General features: G+C 42.5%; 1 protein-coding gene across 1 annotated transcript in view; it reads right to left on the bottom strand.

Annotated features, from left to right (window-relative positions):
- The window catches only part of CAMK1D (calcium/calmodulin dependent protein kinase ID), a 217,349-nt gene that overhangs the window by 81,339 nt on the left and 118,785 nt on the right, over positions 1 to 17,225 (bottom strand). Inside the window, exon 2 of the mRNA XM_053405692.1 lies at positions 12,867 to 12,998. Coding sequence (XP_053261667.1) covers positions 12,867 to 12,998 — 132 coding nt within the window. The remainder of the gene's footprint in view (positions 1 to 12,866; positions 12,999 to 17,225) is intronic.

Below are 17,225 nucleotides of genomic sequence, written 5' to 3'. Positions count from 1 at the left end.
TTTGGGAAGGATGTGAGGGGCTCTGGGAGTGTTCCAGAGGCTGGTGAGGAAGATGTTTCCTCAAGCGTCTGGGAATGTTGGGGTGGGGCAGCATGGAAGCCCAGAAAGCAGTCCTCCACCTTGCAGTTTGGGAGGTTCCTGCGTGATTTTGCACGCAGACCCCTGGAACCAAACCTTGCCTAAACTGCAGGTTACCTGTAACACAAAACTAAAACTGACTGAATTGAACCGGGAAGAATAATTGAGTTGTGAAGAAAGCGGTATGGAATAAAAGAAGTACACAGTGTCATAAACTGAATATAGATTATTTTTCAGGTCACACAGAGCAGACTGAAAGCTGAAGAATAAGCATGAAACATCAGCCCCTGTTGCCCTCCTAATGACAGTGGGGTCAGAATGGGCTCAGACTGGGCCCAAACTGGGCACAGAATGAACATGGTGTTTTATGAGTTTAGGAGGAACTAGTTCCATTTCCCAATCCCTATTAGAAACCGAACTGGATGAAGTGAGGTGGAGAGGCTGCCCCACAAGCAGAGATGATGTGCAGAACAGGGGACACTCATTGCAATGAACTGTGTTTGTCACCACAACTTGGCCACAACCAGACGCAGCATCTCTATACATGTTACTGAAGAGTATTTATATTATTCGTTTACAGAATTTTTGGGATCCCCTTTCTTCAAGGACCACCTCTTCCCAAATGAACTGGCCCAGACCCTGTGATTGTCATCTGAGGCCCTTCTCTGGAGGGTGGCAACAGGAGAACAGGCCTTTCCAGTGGTGGCTCCCCACTTGTGGAATGCTCTCCCCAGGCAGCCAGGAAAAACATTCCTCTTCTGCCAGGCTTTTTGCTTCTGCTTATCTGTGGCCTCCTTCAGTGGGAGGATGTTTAAATCCTGCCTTTTAAAAATATGCAGGTGTTTTAGGTTTTTCCACTGTTTTGTTTTATGCTGGTTTTAAGGTATGTGTTATTAATTTACTGCTGTAAGTTGGGAACATGATAGAAACTGATCACCCACAACAGGAGTGTGGTAAAATGTACTTCCAGACCACCATCTGAATAAGAGAGTTGCCCCATCTTGCAAACCACCCCTAGTCCTCAGAATGGGAAAAGAAGACCTAAGATAAATACAGAGAGAGAGAGGGAGAGATTTTCTTACACTGTAAATATCTTGCACAATATAATTTGTTCAGACATGTGGAAGTACCTCCAAAACACTGTGAAGGTCAATGAGGTACCTGTGGAGCCTGAGAACAGCTTGATCAGCATGAGAGGAGGAAGAAAAGAGCCCTGCTTTTAAGTGGACTTTCACATCCAAAATCCTGTTTCAGCTTTTCTCATGACAACAAGGATCTCTGGTGGAGAATGCCCACTGTGTGTGGCACTCGGAATGAATCATTCTGTCCCCACCAAACGATGATGGAGGGAAGGGAAAGCCTGAGAGTGTTTTGCAGCATCACACACACACACACACACACACACACACACACCCTCTGTAACTTTCAGGGTAAGCTTTAAAGGTCAGTTTCTTTGTGAGGAGAGAGTACTGGCACCCTGAAGTGTCTAATAATAAATAAAAATAAAAATAATAGTTATTAGTAATAATATGCCACCCATCTGATTGGGTTGCCCCAGCCACTCTGGGCAGCTTCCAGCTCCTTATGCAAGCCAAGGAAATTTTCCCCCGCTAACTCTCCCCTTCCCTGGTCAATTAATTTCTGTTCCCACCCAGTCACAAAATCCAGGTTATGGCACAAATTCCATCTGCAATGTCTTTAGTGCAGCTCCACCCATCTCAGCTGACGTGTGAGAAAGCCTGGCAATTGCCTTAGAGCTTCCTTTCCACTCTCTTTCTTTTTTTAAAAAGTAATACTTATTAAGAGTTTAAAGATTACAAAAAGAAGAAAAAGAGTTAAACAAAGCAAAACAATACAATACAATACAAGAAAAACAAAACACTACTTATCTTAACAAAACAAAAGCAAAAACAGAAACAATTAAAAACACATCCAATATTTCCATATCTTGTCTTTCATTTACTTGTTTCAACAACCTCCTCACACCTCCCTTTTTTGTATTCCAGTTCAGTTAGCTATTTCAGCAAATCCTTTCCATCTTTCTCAGTTTTTGTCCTATAATTTATCTTAACCCAATCTAACCTTATTTTTCCCCCTTTGGCCCATTAACAATCTATTTTTACTTAATTCTTTATAACATTTGTGCTAAAGCCATATAACTTCATTCCAACATCCTTCTAACATTCATTAATTTTACAGTGTTTCTGTAAATAGTCTTTAAATTTTTTCCAATCTTCTTCCACCGACTCTTCTCCCTGGTCTTGGATTCTGCCAGTCATTTCCGCCAGTTCCATGTAGTCCATCAACTTCATCTGCCATTCTTCCCGGGTGGGTAAATCTTGTGTCTTCCAATACTTTGCGATGAATATTCTTGCTGCTGTTGTAGCATACATAAAGAAAGTTCTATCCTTCTTTGTCACCAATTGGCCGACCATGCCCAGGAGAAAGGCCTCTGGTTTCTTCAGGAAGGTATATTTAAATACCTTTTTCATTTCGTTATAGATCATCTCCCAGAATGTCTTAATCCTTGGGCACGTCCACCAAAGGTGAAAGAATGTACCTTCAGTCTCGTTACATTTCCAACATTTATTGTCAGGTAATTTATAATTTTTTGCAAGCTTGACTGGTGTCACATACCACCTGTAAATCATTTTCATTAAATTCTCTCTTAAGCTTCCTTTCCACTTCCTGAGGATGCTCTTCAACTGCCCAGCTGGGCTCGAAGTGTGCGCTCCTACATTTTCTCATGCTGCAGCTTTGGTTTTTTCTCAGAGTCCATTTCCTCCTTCTTGGAACTCTCTTCAATAGCCTTCTAAGCATACAGGGCTTAATCGGAGTCAGGGCCTGCCAGTTTTAAATGTCAAGGTGACAGTCTACAATAACTATAAAGGTAAAGGTACCCCTGCCCGTACGGGCTAGTCGTGTCCGACTCTAGGGTTGCGTGCCCATCTCGCTTAAGAGGCCGGGGGCCAGCGCTGTCCGGAGACACTTCCGGGTCACGTGGCCAGCGTGACGAAGCTGCTCTGGCGAGTCAGCACCAGCACAGCACACGGAAACTATAGCTGTGAGCAAATGCAGAGTTCATTTCTTCCACCAAGGAACAAGTATTAAGAATCACTTTCTGTCCTACCTCTAAGGCACATGGAGTTATTGCGTTTTATCCTTGCATCAACACTGTGAAGTAGATGAGGCAGAGAGAACTGATGGTTGCCCCAAGGTCACTTGTGGAAATAGTCTCCAAGAGCTTCCAAACTGGAAACTAAGTGACTCAGAAGTTGCCAGACACAAGCTATGGTTTCTTGGTGGTTTTATTGGTCTCAGTCCCAGGTCTTTCATTTAAGAAATTAGGGGCTACTTGGAAGAAAGGAGAGGGAGATGGTGGATACAAAGGAATGCACCAGTGGGAACAACTTTTGAAAATTTCATCTAAAAGCAGGGATTTATAAGGTGATGCTTTTACCATTACTTTATCTCTGCTTCAGGAAAAGCTCGCTTGCGAAGTTTCAAGTTGCTAGGAAAGGCACTGATGGAGGGCAACTAGAATAGAAAAGTATTGTTTTATTAGTGGCATTAGTGATGTGAGGTGAAAAATTTCCCAGTGCTTTATTTTTTCAGACATCTTCCCTTTTCATAAGTTAATTAGTAACAATGAACAGGTGCCAATTGCAAATACAGTAGTAGGAAAGTGAGGCGGGTTCAATATTGTGAACGAAATACAAGTGAAATAAAAAGAGTAAAATTAATTTGCTAAATTAGGTAACTCTTGAGCATCAGGGGGAGAAATCCACTCAAATTACCCTAATTGGATTTTTTCGCCCAGTTTAAAATTCCCAGAAAACACACATCACTGGCTGGCATACCTGAATCTCTCTCCTTTTTGTTTCTAACCACCTGGATTTTGGGGGAAGGGCACCCTTTCACACCAATTGTAAGAAATACAGGAGGTAAGTCCTGCTTCTCAAATCTATGGTGCAACCACACTCAGAATATTGTGTATGGTTCTGGTTGCTATGCCACAAAAAGAATACTTCAGCACTGAAAAGATTAAGAAAGGACAACAAAAATGATTGGGGGAGTGAAGCAAGTCTCAGGTGATGAAAGGCTACAACGTTGTGGCTCTTTTTAGCTTAGAAAAAGTGAATAAGTGAAGACAAGACAGAGGGCTATAAATTATGCATTGTGCCAAGTCAGTGAACAGAAAGAAGTCTTTCTCCCTCTCTAAATACTAGAATCCAGAATCATCAAATGAAGCTGAAAGTATTTCTTCACACAACAGGTTGCTAAACAATGGAATTTGCTATCACAAGATGTAACAATGGTTGGAAACGTAGGCAGAGGATTAGACAAATCCATGGAAGGTAAGGCTAGCGGACCTGATGGCTATGCACTACCTCCAGTATCAGAGGAAGGATACTTTGGTACAGCAGTGGCTTGGGAACAAATGGGAGCAAGTGGTGTTGCACTCAAGTCCTGCTTGTGGGCAACTGGTCACCAGCTGTGGTAACAGAATGCTGGACTAGATCATCATTCGGTCTGAGACAATGTGGCTCCTTGTATTCTCCTTCCAAAGTGGAATTTTGTTGTTCTTGTAGTTGAAGCTGCATACCATAAGTGAATACGCAGTTTTCATACTGGTCTTCATCACTAGAATAACCCAAAACTACCAGGTTCTACTTTGAGTTGCATAATACAAAAACAAAAGATCAACTCTCTGTTCCACCCTACCAAATTTTTTGCTTTTATTAGTTTATTTATGTTGAAGATCCTTCCTTCCTTCCTTCCTTCCTTCCTTTTCTCTTCCCTTTCTTACCGGATGACAATGCACAAGATTAAAGCAACATAATTGCAAATAAAAAGCAAACTAAATAGAGCAGCAACAAAAAAAATGAGCCATAACATTCAGCAAGAATTAAAAGTTACAAAAATCTAACCTGCTTTCTAGCAGCAATAATTTTTTTTAATTTTTTTTAAATAAATTTTTATTAATTTTCCAACACATATTAAATAACAATACAAAACAATACAAAAACAAACAAACATATAAACATGTATAATTTCTTAACCTTCTTTTCCTTAAACCTTCTTTCAACGACTTCCCCATACCTCCTTTTTCTGCATCCTTGTTTTAAATTTTTCCAGCAACTCCTAATTTTATTTACTTATGGCAGTTCCTTTAAATCCTTTTTCCCATATCCAATTGTTTATCGCTGCAATTTTATTTCGCATTACTCAGAACATTTTAGCACTCATTAATTTTACAACAGTTCTTAAGGTAAACTTTAAATTTCTTCCAGTCTTCTTCCACCGTCTCTTTCCCTTGGTCTCGGATTCTGCCGGTCATCTCAGCCAGTCCCATGTAGTCAATCACCTTCGTCTGCCATTCTTCCAGTGTGGGTAGTTCTTGTGTCTTCCAGTACTTTGCTAAAAGTACTCTTGCTGCTGTTGTCGCATACCTAAAAAACATCCTATCTTTCTTTGACACCAATTGGCCTACCATGCCCAAGAGAAAGGCCTCTGGTTTCTTCGCAAAAGTGCATTTAAGCACCTTTTTCATTTCATTATAGATCCTTTCCCAGAAAGCCTTAATCTTTGGGCATGTCCACCAAAGGTGATAAAAAGTACCTTCAGTTTCATTACATTTCCAGCATTTGTTATTGGGCAAATGGTAAATTTTTGCAAGCTTGACTGGGGTCATGTACCACCTATAAATCATTTTCATAATATTCTCTCTTAAGGCATTACATGCCGTAAACTTTATGCCGGTAGTCCATAACTGTTCCCAGTCTGCAAACATAATGTCATGTCCAATGTCCTGTGCCCATTTAATCATAGCTGATTTAACCATCTCATCCTGTGTATTCCATTTCAACAGCAAGTTATACATTCTTGACAGATTCTTAGTACTGGGTTCCAAAAACTCTGTTTCTAATTTCGACCTTTCCACCTGAAAGCCAATTTTCCTGTCCTGTTTAAAAACTTCATTTATCTGGTAATAATGGAGCCAATCTCTTACTTTGGACTTCAATTTCTCATAACTTTGCAATTTAACTTTTCCCTCCTCATACTCTATAATTTCCCAATATTTCGGCCATTTAGATTCCATGTTTAATTTTTTCACTTCCTTAGCTTCCATCGGTGACAACCACCTGGGTGTTTTGTTTTCCAACAAGTCTTTATATCTAATCCATACATTATATAGGGCTTTTCTAACAATATGGTTTTTGAAACCTTGGTGGATCTTGACCTTGTCATACCATATATATGCATGCCAGCCAAATCTATTATTAAACCCTTCCAAGTCCAAAATATCTGTATTTTCAAGAAGCAGCCAGTTTTTCAGCCAGCAAAAAGCCGCTGATTCATAATACAATTTTAAGTCCGGCAGGGCAAACCCCCCTCTTTCTTTTGCGTCAGTTAGTATCTTAAATTTTATTCTGGGCTTTTTGCCCTGCCAGACAAATCTAGATATATCTTTTTGCCACCTCTTGAAACAATCCATTTTGTCCACAATCTGCAATGTTTGAAACAAAAATAACATTCTCGGCAGCAATAATTTAAGTGTCTTACAAGTAGCAATAAGCCACTATAAAGCAACATCTGTAAAAAGAGGCACTTGGATCACCAATAAAAGAACAAAACTGAAAACCATGCAATTGATCAAGCTGGCAACAAAACTCTGTAAACTGGTTTCTAGAAGATTTAGATAAGATTCACATTTCCAAACATGTTTGCATCTCTGTCTTTAGAAAAATATGTCAGAAGTGTGCCTTCCTGCGAAGCTCTTCACACAACAGAAAGTATGAATTCCTGCAATGCACAAGGCAGAGCAAAGAATTATAAATAGCAAATTTGATACAGTAAAGCAAGACAAGGCTACAATAAAGTAAAGTATGGAGGCTGGATTAGAAATAAGGTTTTTGTTTTGAACTTCAGCTCACATTGGATATCTTGGTGAAGGCCCAGTTGAAAGAATGTGCTCAGTCTTACTTGCTGAACAACAATTGTGCCTTTTCGACACTAGATGGTAACACACACGAAGCATTCAGAAAAGGACGGTGAGTCTTGGTGGAGGAAACAACTTCACATGTGTCTGGTCTCAAAAAGGTGTTTGAAAGGTACAGATGAAGGCATGCCCTCCTAAGCGAATGCTATAGGAATGCTATAAGCATAGTTTGCCTAAACACATGAATTCATAGCTACATACAGGCCTTCAAAAATGTAAAGAAGAAAAGGTAATTTCTTGTGTTGATACCAGGCTCAGTTCATCTCCATTTTAGTTTGAAAACCATCTCTTGACTCTTCTCCCACCCCCAGTAAGTTTCACCTTCATTATATATAATTTCCTGATCAATAATAATATCAATTAAACCAAATAGTTAAATGTTGAGCTTGTCTTGCTAAATACCGTATTTGTCGCTCTATAAGACACACCAGTCCACAAGACGCACCTAATTTTTGGAACTCTAAACTTGGAACTCTAAACTCAATCTGACAGCTTCACCCTAACACTAGTAAGTTACTTGGCAACGTCAAACATTCAACCAATGTTTCCTCACTCACCATCATTCTGAGAAACAAATTCCATGGAAGTTGTTTTGCTCATTTCCCTTAGGGGAAAAACACTCCCACACCAGCCTGGCAAAGAAACAGGGTAAACCCTTTTTCGCCAGAGAGAGAGAGAGAGAGAGAGAGAGAGAGAGAGAGAGAGAGAGATGGTGATCCTTCTTGTTTGACAAAGTAGTTGCCAGTTATTTATAAAATGAATGGGACTCTCCTTCCCTTCACAAAAGCATAGATAGGAACCTCTCTTCAGTGAATACAGTAGATGTTGTCATGGAAACATACAGCTTGTGAGATGTTCATACACATCTGGAATGCTACATAACATTTAGTCAGAGAATTCAAAAGGTATGCAAAACTCATAGAATGCACAAATCTTGGTCAGTAAACTACCCAGCTAATGTAAAGGAAAAGGTAAATGACCCCTGGAAGATTAAGTCCAGTCAAATTCAACTATGGGGTCTGGGACCCATCTTGCTTTTCATCTTACACTATGGAAAAATTGCAAAAGAAATGGAAAGCCTTGCATTCTAGGAGATTTGGTCAGCTTCCTGTTTCTATTTAATGATCCTGTGTACTGTATAAAGCATATGGGAACTTCATTCCACAATGCAAAGAAAATAGATATGCAGTGCCACCCATACAGGGACGCAGGTGGTGCTGTGGTCTAAACCACTGAGCCTAGGGCTTGCCAATTGGAAGGTCGGTGGTTCGAATCCCCGCGAAGGGGTGAGCTCCCGTTGCTCAGTCCCAGTTCCTGCCAACCTAGTAGTTCGAAAGTGCATGCAGATAAATAGGTATCGCTCCAGCAGGAAGGTAAACGGCACTTCTGTGCGCTGCACTGGTTTCATCAGAAGCGGCTTAGTCATGCTGGCCACATGACCTGGGAAAACTGTCTGCAGACAAATGTCGGCTCCCTCGGCCAGTAAAGCAAGATGAGCGCCGCAACCCCAGAGTGGTTCACGACTGGACTTAACTGTCAGGGGTCCTTTACCTTTACCTTACCACCCATACACAAAACACCCATATAAGTCTTTCAGGCAACCAGAGCTAATGAAAGATTCTATTTGTTTCAAATACACAGTACATTCCAATTCTTTCTCTCCACTAAGAGGAAGGAGTCTACACATGCATCCGAGACTCATAGAAAGCCAAAAACTATCCCTGGAATGCAATTGACTGAGCAGGCTCTGCAATCCAGCCAAGTTTTAGCAAGCTTCCTGGTAAACCATTAGTCAATACAACAGTCTCAGAGTTTCTTGACAAGGAGTTTTATCATCAGTGTGCTTGTAAATGGCATAATTATAGACTGTAAACAGTTTCAGGATTCCTTTGTCCACAGCTGACCCAAACAAAACGATTTGTGACCAGCCAAGATGTATTGTGGTCCATCAAGTGCCATACAGCCTTCCTCTCATTGCAGCCACAGGGAAGCAGCAAAACCAGGAGTTTTTGTCAATCACTTCTTGTGTCTTGGCTCCCACTTGTACTGAAACTTTCAGCTCAATTATTATTAAAGGCTTTATTGCAAAAATCACTACAACACCCCAACACAGATCAGGTTACACCATTCAGAAATCACAGCAGAGCTCTAGAATACATGGCTAGGCAGAAGCTAAACCATCGTCCCAATACTTGACATGTCCCCAAGCTTCCTTTTCAAAGAGCAGGGCAGGCACAGTCATTTGTATGATGGTCTTCCTAAGCGGATGGCGCTGTGGTCTAAACCACTGAGCCTCTTGGGCTTGCTGATCAGAAGGTTGGCAGTTCGAATCCCTGCGATGGGGTGAGCTCCCACTGCTCTGTCCCAGCTCCTGCCAACCAGTTTGAAAGCATGCCAGTGCAAGTAGATAAATAGATACTGCTGTGGCAGGAAGGTAAACAGCATTTCTGTGTGCTCTGGCAATTGTCACGGACCTCTGTGCGCCAGAAGCGGTTTAGTCATGCTGGCCACATGACCTGGAAAGCTGTCTGTGGACAAATGCCGGCTCCCTCGGCCTGAAAGCGAGATGAGCGCCACAACCCCATAGTCGCCTTTGAGTGGACTTAACCGTCCAGGGGTCCTTTACCTTTGCCTTTTACCTTCCTAAGCCACAGGACTGGACAAGCAAGTGGGCACACCTATGAGTGGGCAGAGTCTGCTGGGCTTGCTTGTGCATTCTTGGCAAGGGAGGCAAACATATAATAGGGGCAGGGAACCTGTGGCCCTCCAGATCATCCCTGACCATTGGCTCTAGTGGGCTGGGGCTGAGGGAACAGGAGGCCACAGATTCTCCATCCCAGGCACACAGGGTTCACTGTGATAAGGACCGCTGAAAATGTAGGGCTCCCAATCACACGAAGAAGCCCTACCCGTGCACAGTTATTATGCATGGGGATTCTTATTTGATTTGATTTTAATGTTCTGTTGAAAGCCGCCCAGAGCAGCTGGGGAAACCCAGCCAGATGGGTGGGGTATAAATAAAAAAAATATTAAATTATTATTATTATTATTTGAAATATCAGGGTTTGGATATTAGCCTGATATTATCAGGTACACACAATCCCTCTCCCAAAATAAATAGAAGTATGGATTTGAACCCTTGGATCTTGCTTGTGATAATATTTAAACAAACACATACACATTACAATAATTTATTTATATTTTCAGTAACCCACATTAAGTTGGGAAGTAAATGTTGGGAAGTAAATTCATTGGGAAGTAAATTCATTGTTAAGTTAATAGGAGAAAAGATCAGTATAGCAAGGCGTTGCACAAAGCCTTGTGACTGACAGGCATAGTGGGCTCAGCTGCTTCCTTCCTATTTGAGCGTTTAGTATTTGCATACACACTTCTCAGGTCTCCACAATATTAAGTATCATGTATATATCTGTTGTCTTAAACATGGTTTATTTATTACTCCTGTCTAGTTTCATATTGGACTAAAAGAGCCTGAAGCGGCTTTCTATTACTTTATCTGATGAATGTCCCTTTTAATTTCAACAGATTCACTTCAGTTTCTCTGTGGAAACAGGTGAAACTGGATTATTTATGGTGTAATAAGACTCAGAAAAGTGATACAGGGTGGGGGCTGTCCAACTCTATTAAGAATTAAAAATGCACAAAGACTTAAAATTAATAACAGAAATACCTTGTGGATCCAATATATTGAGCCAAGGCATCTTACAACAAATTAATGCAAGCAAATTAAAAACACCAAAGAAAACAACTGGAAAACAATACAAAAAGACAATAGCCTAGATCTACCATCACATTCCCAGAATCAGAGCAAATGGAAACCCCAATTGCCATCTGTTGTACTTCAGCTTTAAAGAGCAGGTTTTCACGAGGAAACCTCCAGGGCGGAAAAAAGAGCGCTTTAAAGCACAGACCTGTTCCTGGAAAGCAGACTGCGAAAGGTAGATGTGGACAAGCCCTTAGAGAATGCCATCCTGGGAAATCCCCCTTATCGACTGATGCTCTGACTGCACCAGCACATATCTGTAGCACAGAACACATGGAGCGGCGGCACACTCAACATCTTACCACTGACTCAAGCTACACTGCAAATTATGTAGCGCTCTTGCTCACAGATGAGCATGCAACCAGAGCATGCATGCATGCAGCCCTAGATACAGATCGGCTGCTTCAAAGTTTTCCTCCCCATCTCCATTGTAGGGCATAGCATCTCATATTTTCCATTTAAGTAACCGACCTACTTAAATTACAATAGCACAGATTCTGATCTGAAATTAGAGACTCGAGGCTCAGCGAAATGTATGTTACAAATGCCTGCCAGCATTCAGCACTGTATGCAGTCTCATACTCCTAGAATAATAAAAATCTAATTATTCACATTGCCCAGGCAGGAGTTAAAGAGTTTTTATTTAGAAATGAGGCATTTAGTGCAATGCTCAGCCTGCCAGCGTAGCTGAACATTGTAGGCAATGTGCAATCCTACGAAAGCAGGAAGATACCTACATACCTATGTGTACAAATTTAGCAACACATGTTGAAAAGTGCTTCTGCTATGCAGACAGGCCTGGCACCTGTATGTCTAGCTCTTAGCTGTAGGAAAACACTGCAGAAGGAGTGTGGGGGGAAAGGAAATAATAGGGCAGCAAGAAATGCTGGTGCACTCAACAACTAATTTTAGGAGAGGGCTAGTCTGAGCAGGTGCTGGAGTACGGTGGCCTGCTCCTCTATCACATCTCTATGTACTCTTCCACCGAGTCACACTTTGGGGAAAGAAGTTCAAGAAATTGTTATAAAGCTGAAGATCTTTACAGCCATTGGCCAAAGGGCCCTTAAGAACATGACAAAAAAAACCCTACATTTCAGTGGCGCTTCACCATTGTGGCACTTTGCACAGGTGTTGGCATTATTCATTATTAGGCACATATGATCCTTTATATTATATTCCAAAATGTATATTTATTGTTCAAGCAGGCTAAGACATAATCTTGCTGTGAGTGCAAAAAAGTAACTAAATACATTTGGTAATTCACAATGGTGGCTTTTACACACACACATGTGTCACGGGACGCGGGTGGCGCTGTGGCTTAAACCACAGAGCCCAGGGCTTGTGAATCAGAAGGTCGGCGGTTCGAATTCCCACGACGGGGTGAGCTCCCGTTGCTCGGTCCCTGCTCCTGCCAACCTAGCAGTTCAAAAGCACGTCAAAGTGCAAGTAGATAAATAGGTACCGCTCCGGCGGGAAGGTAAATGGCGTTTCCGTGCGCTGCTCCTGTTCGCCATAAGCGGGTTAGTCATGCTGGCCACATGACCCGGAAGCTGTATGCTGGCTCCCTCAGCCAATAAAGCAAGATGAGCGCCGCAACCCCAGAGTCAGTCACAATGCATCTAAAGGTCAGGGGTCCCTTTACCTTTACCTTTATGCCATGGCTTCACATAATAAAAACAACAACAATAATAATTTTATTATTTATACCCTGCCCATCTGGCTGGGTTTTATTTAGGCATTGTTGGAAAACTGCAAATTACATGATCTGAACTAGTGGTGGACAAGCCATGGTGACCCACTTTGACCTGAAACTGGGCTCAGCAAAACAAGCTATTTTCCAAAAAAATAAATAAGTTGGAAAACAGCTCAGTTTATTCTGAATCAATTGCAAATCTGAACTGAATCCTGGCATGCTGCCCCATCTTGATCCAATAAAGTGGCCCAGAGGACAATCCCAGATGTCTGTTCTGGCAACCTTAATGGAAGAACACGTTTCATACTTACTTTCTCAGAACTGCAATTTCATTCTCAATGCTGCTTTCCTTCCCTTTCAGGGCTTTCTTTGGGATGCACTTGACTGCAAATAGTTTTCCAGTAGTCCTGTTTTCAGCCAAAACTACTTCAGAGAATGCACCACTGAAAAATAAAATAAAATATGCATTTCAGATTTGTTTTATCTTGGGAGGTACTATATTGCAATGGAAATAAATGACAATTACTATTTAAAAAACAACAACTTTCATACCCTTTTTTCTTTATGCCTTTTTCCTTTTCTTTAAATGGATGGGACCAAATACAGTGGTACCTCTGGTTATGTACTTAATTCGTTCCGGGGATCCGTTCTTAACCTGAAACTGCTCTTAACCTGAGACACCGCTTTAGCTAATGGGGCTTCCCGCTGCTGTCACGCCGCCGCCACCGCACTACTCATCCTGAAGCAAAGTTCTTAACCCGAGGTAATATTTCTGGGTTAGCGGAGTCTGTAACCTGAAGCGTCTGTAACCTGAGGTACCACTGTACAAAGGCTCTCAAAGCAGTGCAGCAATATGAGTTTTCATGTTGCACCAGTGCAGTACAGTGGTGCCCCGCAAGACGAATGCCTCGCAAGACGGAAAACTCGCTAGACAAAAGAGTTTTCCGTTTTGGAGGTGCTTCGCAAAACGAATTTCCTATGGGCTTGCTTCGCAAGATGAAAATGTCTTGTGAGTTCCTGCGGGTTTTTTTTCCTTTCCCCCCCTTTTTCTAAGCCGCTAAGCCGCTTATCCGCTTATCCGCTAAGCCGATAAAAGCCGCTAAAAGCCGCTAATAGCGCTAATCCGCTAATCCGTCAATGGGCTTGCTTCGCAAGACGAAAAAACCGCTAGACGAAGAGACTCGCAGAACGGATTCTTTTCGTCTTGCGAGGCACAACTGTACACACCTGAGATGTTTCACTGGTCTCCCATACAAGGCATTGTATGAATCTGTTGTGACTGCAAATGGAATATGGCTGGGGACGAATGTGGCTGTGCGACTCTGCCTACAGGATCAAGGGCCCTTCATGCAATACTGCAAAACCTCAAGCTCAGGAGACCCCCTGCCCAAAGGAGACCAGAGGACACCACTCAGGAAAAGAATACGGACAAACTTAGACCACTACCAATTCGAGTACAATAGCCTTAGCTTCTAACTGTAGTTTTCACTTCGCTCAGAAGTAATGCTTAAGTTTTCGTTTATGAAGAACAAAATAAAACAAGGTTAAGCACATTTTAGCTCCATTCACCAGGTTCCTGCCTCAGCTACAGTAGAGGCAGCCATTCTACCAGGCTATAGCAGAGGGAAAGGTGGGAGTGCAGAGCCTTGACTGCAGGTGACAGGCCAGGAGGCTTTGGCTGCTCCTCTCCTTGAACTCTTTCCATTCCAGCTGGTTATTACAGGAGTCTATCAAGAAGAGGCTGTGTGGATCAGACCAAGGAGCGTTCTCTTCCCACAGTGACCAGGCAATATCCACAGGAAGCCAACATGCAGAGCATGAGAGCGGTAACAGTCTTCTGCTCATGAGAGCCAACACCTGGTATTCGGAGGGAATATTAATCAAAGTGACCAGCAGCATGGAAAGCCTTGTAGTCGATCCCTTCCTCTCTCTCAATCCCTTATGTGTCTGATTATTTGAAAGCTGCTCTAGGAGCATTTTCGAGCTGCAGAGCGAGGGTAAAATAAATATATCTATCAGGGAGCCTTAACAGTGTATACAGAAGTCCAAATGAACTCAATGTGAGCCAGGATGAAACTACATAACATAGTGGTTGATGCATGGCAGGTGGGGGGGGGGGAGATGGCAAACACTTTATGCATCTGCTGCAACCATCCCCCCCCCAGGCCCCTTTTCTCCCCATTGGACTCAAAACCAGAAATAAGCCCACATGATCTAGATAAAATTTCATTCATTCATTCATTCATTCATTCATTCATACCCCACCCATCTGGCTGGGTTTCCCAATATGGATTGGAGAGTGGAAAGCAGTGGGGAAGGAAGGCTTCAGCCCCCACCACACTGGTCCTGCTGTTCCACTTGAAATTATCCTCTCCCAACACTTTGCTGCATGTGCAGTTTTACCCCTGTTCCATTTTTACTTGGAAATTCAGAACCCAAACATGACATTCTGCAGCAAATTTACAGTATATTACATTTGGTGCAATATGTCATTCAGAAGTGTATTCTAGAACCTCACATATTCCCATTTTCTTCTGATTAACACTTAGGTGCAGAAGCAGAGCGTGAGAGAGACAGTTAGCACACCTTTACATGGGAATTTATTCAAGTCTTGTTCAGCACTACAGCACATTTACAATGCTAGTGAACACTGCCAAACCACCTTATATAAGGCAAATCACTGTCTGGGACTTTTTGGCACTCCTGGACTATAGCACAGTGCCTGTTGTCCTGGCTCAGGCCCAGCCTTATATACCAGCATCAGTGATTTGAACCACACACGATAGCCTGAAAGTAAAGAAATGTCTGTCTTTTCACTTAACAACAGTTTCTCTTACTCTTACTCTTATCAGAGTCCATGACTCTCAGGTGCACAATTCAACCTGCAGTTGCACAAACTGATTAAAATCATTGCCATTAATACATTATTATTACCATTAATTGCCATTAATTACCGTATTTTTTGCTCTATAAGACGCACCAGACCATAAGATGCACCTAGTTTTGGGAAGAGGAAAACAAGAAAAAAAAATATTCTGAATCCCAGAAGCCAGGACAGCAAGAGGGATCACAGCTCAGCGATCCCGTTTGCTGTCCTGGCTTATGGCATAGCCGCACGCAGCCTGTCCCGGGCAGGGGGAGCCTTCATCCCCCTGCCCGGGAGAGGCTGCGCGCAGCTAAGGCTCCCCCTCCCCCATGCGCGCGCAGCTAAGGAGAGGCTGCGTGCAGCTAGGGCAGCCCTTCTCCCTCCTCGGGGAAAAGCCCCCAAGAACCACACACACATTCCACACGGCTCTTTAAAGGGAGCACTGAGCAGAGCCTCCCGCCTGCATTTGCTCCATAAGACGCACACAGATTCCCCCTTACTTTTTAGGAGGGGAAAAGTGCGTCTTATAGAGCAAAAAATATGGTAGTTGTTTGTGTGAAAGTGATATATTGCACTGAAGCCTTTTTTTAACTAAAAAAAACCCCACACCAACTTTATGTTTTTTCTCTCTCTCGTTATTTAGCAAACAACTTTTTTACACCCTTTTCTTAAAACCTATTTGTGTGTGTGACAGTTTCTAAGGGATTTTCCTTTCTTGACAGAGTTTCCCCCTTCTGAGTTAGCAGAGTTAGTGACACAATCAAAGGTTGCACTTTCACAATTGCTTCCTTGGAAGTGTTGGCTTGAATGAATCACCCAGTGAGCGAGTGCCTGACTGAATCAAAGAAGAAAATAAGAAGAGTGGTGATTAAGTAAATAACTCTTCCCTTCACACCAGCAGGAACTGTAGTTCAGATTATTTGTTTCTAGTATCAAGAATACGTCACAACACATCACATACATTATAACTGCATATCAGTAAGATTGTACAAATAAAATAACCAGCAACATTTTCCACCTTTTCTGTCAGTCAAGGATGTTTCTTCAGAAGTAAGCTAAGTTCAGTGGGAGAAAATCTCTAGCAAGGGGGCTTAGGACTGCAGCCTATACACAGTTTGACTTAGCAAAAAGTCCTACTGAGTTCAGTGAGATTTCTGATTAAGTGTGCATAGGTGTGATGGCCTGGGAATCGGATTCAGAGGCTGAACCTGAGGAATCCCAGCCTGCACAGGAGTCCCTGCCTCCAGGACCAGCTGAGCCAGGGCTGGGGCCTGAGCCTGAAGGGTCCTCACCTGTGCCCTGCAAGCTCTGATAAGCTCCTCCCACAGCTCATCACCTGCCTCAACAGAAGCCCTGCCCCCTCTGACCTTTGCACAGGGAGAGCAGCTAATCAGCTAAGTTAAACATGGGGGCATTGGGAAGCACACCGATAGATTGTGATAGACTATAAAGCAGACTTAATTTATTCCTCCATCATATAATCCCTTCAGATTTCCCAGGAAGCTTCCTCAGTCAGGATTTGTTCATCTTTTCTAGATATATTCCAACTGTTTCCACCCACTCACTGCCCAAGCAACTTGGATATGTTCATTAGCTAGTAGTCACCAGCCAACGTCTTGAAATGCCAGGTATACAAAATCCTGGAAATGGAACCTTATTATTTGGCACTCCACAAATAAGAGACCCTCGCTGCCCACTCACGGTCTGGCCAGAGGGGTGCATGCTCTAGTTATCTCCCGCTTGGACTACTGCAATGCTCTCAATGTGGGGCTACCTTTGAAGGTGACCCGGAAACTACAACTAA

This window comes from Podarcis raffonei, chromosome 10 (genome assembly GCF_027172205.1).
Source record: "Podarcis raffonei isolate rPodRaf1 chromosome 10, rPodRaf1.pri, whole genome shotgun sequence".
NCBI lineage: Eukaryota > Metazoa > Chordata > Lepidosauria > Squamata > Lacertidae > Podarcis > Podarcis raffonei.
This window is presented reverse-complemented; position numbering and strand designations above follow the sequence as displayed.